Genomic DNA, 5,096 nt, shown 5'->3' with positions numbered 1-5,096 from the left:
ATAGGAGAGTGTTGTAAGTGTGTGCATATACGAATATTATAATAAGAGAAGTAATAATAATGATACTAATAATAAGAGAGTGTTGTGAGTGTGTGTCTATACGAATATACTAATAAGAGCAGCAGTAATAATATTAATAAAAATAATAATGATATTAATAGGAGAGTGTTGTGAGTGTGTGTATATACGAATATTATAATAAGAGCAGTAATAATAATAATAATAATGATAATGATAGGAGTGTGTTGTGAGTGTGTATATACGAATATTATAATAAGAGCAGTAATAATAGTAGTAATAATAATAATGATAGGAGTGTGTTGTGAGTGTGTATATACGAATATTATAATAAGAGCAGTAATAATAACAATGAAAATAGTAATAAAAATAATAATAATGAAAATAATAGGAGAGTGTTGTGAGTGTGTGTATACGAATATTATAATAAGAGCAGCTATAATAATAATAATAATGATAAGAATAATAATAGGAGAGAGTGTTGTAAGTGTTTATATACAAATATTTTAATAAGAGCAGTAATAATAATAATAATAATGATAATAGGAGAGTGTTGTAAGTGTGTGCATATACGAATATTATAATAAGAGAAGTAATAATAATGATACTAATAATAAGAGAGTGTTGTGAGTGTGTGTCTATACGAATATTATAATAACACCAGTAATAATCATAATAATAATAGTAATGATAATAATAGAAGAGTGTTGTGAGTGTGTGTATATACGAATATTATAATAAGAGCAGTAATAATAATAATAATAATGATAATGATAATAATAATAATGATAATAATGATGATAATAGAAGAGTGTTGTGAGTGTGTGTCTATACGAATATTATAATAACACCAGTAATAATCATAATAATAATAGTAATGATAATAATAGAAGAGTGTTGTGAGTGTGTGTATATACGAATATTAAAATAAGAGCAGTAATTATAATAATAATAATAGTAATAATAGGAGGGTGTTGTGAGTGTGTGTATACTAATATTATAATAAGAGCAGTAATAATAATAGTAATAATAATAATAATGGGAGAGTGTTGTGAGTGTGAGTATATACGAATATTATAATATAAGCAGTAATAATAATAACAATAATAATAATAGAAGTGTGTGTTGTGAGTGTGTATATACGAATATTATAATAAGAGCAGATAATAATAATAATGATCAAAATAATAAGAGGAGAGTGTTATGAGTGTGTATATACTGATATTATAATGAGAGCAGTATCAATAATAATAATAATGATAATAGGAGAGTGTTGTAAGTGTGTGCATATACGAATATTATAATAAGAACAGTATTAATAATGATAATGATAGGAGTGTGTTATGAGTGTGAGTATATACGAATATTATAATATAAGCAGTAATAATAATAACAATAATAATAATAGAAGTGTGTGTTGTGAGTGTGTATATACGAATATTATAATAAGAGCAGATAATAATAATAATGATCAAAATAATAAGAGGAGAGTGTTATGAGTGTGTATATACTGATATTATAATAATAGCAGTAATAATAATAGAAATAATAATACTAATAATGATAGGAGAGTATTGTGAGTGTGTGAATATACGAATATTATAATAAGAGGAGTGGTCAATTCCAAAAGGACGAACAGAACAGAAGCACTTAAAATAATGGCAAAGGGGCTATGGAAGTGGGTGAGTGGGACAGGAATGAGAGGAATATTATGAATACAGAGATAAAGGGGTGACGATGGAAGATGTGCTGTGATAAAAACAAAACTTTCTATGGGTTATGATTATACACAAGGAGATGGTGATGAGGATAATGAGTCAAATACAGAATCCAGTGTAAAGCAAGACGCGATCGTTACTTGAAACAAAGAGGCGGCTACATTATAACAGAAAAGGGAAATAAAATGCAGAGTCAAGAAACAGAATATGTGACACAGTGCAGCACAAAAACAAATAATACCTCGGGATTAACAGCTGGTTCTACACTGTATATCATACTAAAATGGATAAATTCCTCGGTGGATATGGTAGTGACTGTGTTGTTAATCTTACGGTGAAAATAATATCCAAATATAAAGTGGTAAAAGCAGATGTTGAAGCGAAAGCAGGGAAAAGAAGGAATTGAATAAGTATCAGGTGATGTTGAATCTTCTTATAAGATATAGGAAAATTGACCATCACTTGTGGGAAACTACATAATATTGTTTGGAGGAGAATGTTAAAAATTGGTTTTCTTTTGGATTACGGTGGACCGCAACAAATGAGGAAAAATGCCAAAACTGTTTAAAGCAGAGCATATATTAGCCATAAGAGAAGCTTTATGAAGTAGAGTGAATCAATGGTGACTTGCCTCCAAAACCTTATTGCTATATTGATCATATCTTTAGACCTTTCAAGGAGTGAGTAATATATATCAAAGTTGTTACTAATAATTAGCTAATAGAGCTAATTAATGAAACTATGAGAACGACAAATCTATGTTCTGGATCCAGATTACCCAGTCTCAAGTGGCTGTGCTACAGAATGGATGCGAATACTAAAAAAAAGAACCAAATGAGGGACCGAGTACATAACAAAACTCAACAGTACCTTGTTATTCCTATTCAAAGCGACAGCGCGATATTAGCAGCTGATACCATGCAGTACAGGCCATAGACTTTAATGTTTTCTAGATATAAATAATACAAATCAATGTAAATTGGAATTTAAATTGAAATAACTTCGCCTTAACCGAATGCATTCTTACGTAGCTGATACACCCAAAGCATAAGAACACGATGCAACGTATTGTTTCCCCTTCAAAGAAACAAGGAGTTGCAGACTAATTACTCGTCGTGCAAATGGAAGGATATTCCAGAAAAAAAAAGCACCGTCACGATGCAGCTGATACCAGCGTTGGCTGACCAAGAAAATACGCATGCGGAAGGCAAAGTGACGACAAACAGCTATATTTCAAAAATGTGGAGTAAGAACTGGCGCCTAGCAAACCTAAACGGTTCAATGCACCGCCTTTTCAGGCGTTAGAAGCAACCAGAAGACGTTAAAACTGCAGCTAACGGCTGCGAGTTCTGATTATTTTTAATTGCCCTTCCTTAGGACTAAGCGACCTTAAACAAACATGCTGAAAACAATCATAGGCACCATTGTGTTGCTGATACCACAACCAGCACTGTCAAACTCTGCTGCCGACGAGAACCGAGGACCGTTCACCGCTCTGTGCACATTAGTCAACCTTGCAAAACAGCCGCCAGCCCAACTGCAAGCGCCGGCAGATATTGCAGCGACGCTGGAAACAATAGCAGCCATCAATATGACAGTCGCCGACAGCACTTTTATGGACAAAGTAGATGTCAACAAGGATTACGCCACAGCAGACCAGCCGTTCAGAGACGCAAGGCCCGGATGGGAAAAGAACTACGCCCTATTTAGCAAAGCAAAGAGAAAAGCAACGGGCGACGAAAAAGCTAAGTTTGCCAGCTGGGCAGCAAAAAAAGGCATACCAAACCTAAAACAGCAGGTCATAAAATTAGCAGAAGCGGCGCAAAAGATAGGGGCGGACGCGGAAGCGGCAGCAAGCCGACTAGCCACGGGCAAAGTGGAAGAATTACTAAACAAAGCATTGTACGGCACAGCAGCACCGACAGATACCTCATACAAGCTAGCAACCGACACGGCGGACAACAGAGCAAAGCTTTGCTCGCAAAAGGGAGGCAAAGGGAAAAGCATTCCCGGGAAGAGCCTGGTTCACGACCTAATTTGTCTCTGTGCCCGCGGGCCAAACTCAGACGCATCGCAAGGCAAGGCATGCTGCGGCGACTGCGACGGAAACCTAGCGACAGAAGTTGCTGTCAACAGCGACGCCAAAACGCAAATAGACGCGCTTACAAAGGCTTGCAGCAAGCTAGGCAGCCCAACGGAATTAACTCGAGCGACGCTAACCGGCGCAGTAGCGGCGTTAGCCAACCAACTGCAACACAAAACGGCAACGCAAAGCAGCGAAAACAATGTTCTCGGCACAATGCACAGCGACGGTAGCGCCGGATGCACAGGCAACGCCGCGAGCAACGGCGGTAAGTGCGTGGTCTACAAAGATGGGCTAACGAGCAGCGGAGACAACGCCGTACAGTGGCTTAAACATCTGCAAGAAGCAATCAGCGAAGAGGCGCGGCGCCACGCAGCCAGCCAGAAGCTGCAAACTCTCGCCACGCAAATAAAGTTGCTAAATATAACTCTTGCAGCCTTAGAACACGGAACAACAGCACAGGAACATGTCGCAGCTGAAGACAAACCTAAAGCAGCTGACTCAACAGACAAAAATAAAGAGTGCAATAAAGCCAAGGATGACAAAGAAAAATGTAATGAGTTAAAGGAAAAAGGGTGTGTTTTCAACGAAACAGGAGAAGCAAATAAAAAGTGCCAATTCAATGAAACAAAAGCCTCAAAAAATGGTGTCCCTGTAACACAAACTCAAACTGCAGGATCAACTGAAGCAACTGCTGTAAACTGTGGTCAACATAATGAAAAAACTAAATGTGAAGAAGAAAACAAGGGAAAATCTAGTCCTGTTTGTGGCTGGAGGAAGGGAAAAGAGGGTGAACCCGAGCAAGATAAAGAAATGTGCCGCTCTTCCAGTTTTCTCCTAAACAACAAATTCGCCCTCAGCATGGTTTCTGCTGCTTTTATGGCCTTGCTTTTCTAAAACAATTTCCCCCTCTTTTTTAACAAAAATTTGCTGTTTGAAAACTTTCTGATATATTTTAACACCTAAAAATTCCACCGAAAAAAAATTGAGCTGTTTTTTGTAAGTTGTGATTCTGTACAAAAATATTTTCTGTTTTTCTGGAGACTAAAGTTTTTTTTTCTCTTCTTTTCCTTTTTTTTTTTGTGGGTAGGTAGGTGTGGGGGGGGGGTAGGTAGGTAGGTTAGTTAGGGGGGTTAGGTAGGTAGGTTAGTTAGGTTAGTTAGGGGTGTTAGGTAGGATTAGCCTTAGGGTTAGGGTTAGGGTTAGGGTTAGGGTTAGGGTTAGGGTTAGGGTTAGGGTTAGGGTTAGGGTTAGGGTTAGGGTTAGGGTTAGGGTTA

General features: G+C 36.9%; 1 protein-coding gene across 1 annotated transcript, besides 22 other annotated features; it reads left to right on the top strand.

The window, feature by feature from the left end:
* Nucleotides 1-1,632: a repeat region.
* Nucleotides 1,633-3,135: 1,503 nt separating this feature from the next.
* Nucleotides 3,136-3,202: a sequence feature (Signal peptide predicted for Tb927.1.05 by SignalP 2.0 HMM (Signal peptide probabilty 0.961, signal anchor probability 0.000) with cleavage site probability 0.450 between residues 21 and 22).
* On the top strand, nucleotides 3,136-4,716 carry TB927.1.05 (variant surface glycoprotein (VSG), putative; the record flags this gene model as incomplete). Its single annotated transcript, XM_001218754.1, has 1 exon — nucleotides 3,136-4,716. One exon carries the CDS (start codon nucleotides 3,136-3,138, stop codon nucleotides 4,714-4,716), a length of 1,581 nt encoding a protein of 526 aa, XP_001218755.1.
* Nucleotides 4,642-4,647: a sequence feature (GPI-Anchor Signal predicted for Tb927.1.05 by DGPI v2.04 with cleavage site probability 2.4940002 near 503).
* A 49-nt stretch (nucleotides 4,717-4,765) lies between the features above and the next one.
* Nucleotides 4,766-4,779: a sequence feature (inferred VSG 3' UTR, partim; TGATATATTTTAAC 14-mer derived from published consensus (Berberof et al. 1995; Majumder, Boothroyd and Weber, 1981); VSG 3'-UTR 14-mer).
* A 164-nt stretch (nucleotides 4,780-4,943) lies between these two features.
* Nucleotides 4,944-4,949: a repeat region (telomeric repeat hexamer TTAGGG).
* A 29-nt stretch (nucleotides 4,950-4,978) lies between these two features.
* Nucleotides 4,979-4,984: a repeat region (telomeric repeat hexamer TTAGGG).
* A 19-nt stretch (nucleotides 4,985-5,003) lies between these two features.
* Nucleotides 5,004-5,009: a repeat region (telomeric repeat hexamer TTAGGG).
* Nucleotides 5,004-5,096: a repeat region (TTAGGG).
* Nucleotides 5,010-5,015: a repeat region (telomeric repeat hexamer TTAGGG).
* Nucleotides 5,016-5,021: a repeat region (telomeric repeat hexamer TTAGGG).
* Nucleotides 5,022-5,027: a repeat region (telomeric repeat hexamer TTAGGG).
* Nucleotides 5,028-5,033: a repeat region (telomeric repeat hexamer TTAGGG).
* Nucleotides 5,034-5,039: a repeat region (telomeric repeat hexamer TTAGGG).
* Nucleotides 5,040-5,045: a repeat region (telomeric repeat hexamer TTAGGG).
* Nucleotides 5,046-5,051: a repeat region (telomeric repeat hexamer TTAGGG).
* Nucleotides 5,052-5,057: a repeat region (telomeric repeat hexamer TTAGGG).
* Nucleotides 5,058-5,063: a repeat region (telomeric repeat hexamer TTAGGG).
* Nucleotides 5,064-5,069: a repeat region (telomeric repeat hexamer TTAGGG).
* Nucleotides 5,070-5,075: a repeat region (telomeric repeat hexamer TTAGGG).
* Nucleotides 5,076-5,081: a repeat region (telomeric repeat hexamer TTAGGG).
* Nucleotides 5,082-5,087: a repeat region (telomeric repeat hexamer TTAGGG).
* Nucleotides 5,088-5,093: a repeat region (telomeric repeat hexamer TTAGGG).

This window comes from Trypanosoma brucei, chromosome 1, assembly GCF_000002445.2.
Source record: "Trypanosoma brucei brucei TREU927 chromosome 1, complete sequence".
Taxonomy (NCBI): Eukaryota; Euglenozoa; class Kinetoplastea; order Trypanosomatida; family Trypanosomatidae; genus Trypanosoma; species Trypanosoma brucei.
Note: the sequence above shows the minus strand (reverse complement) of the source record. Positions and strands in the feature narration are given on the sequence as shown.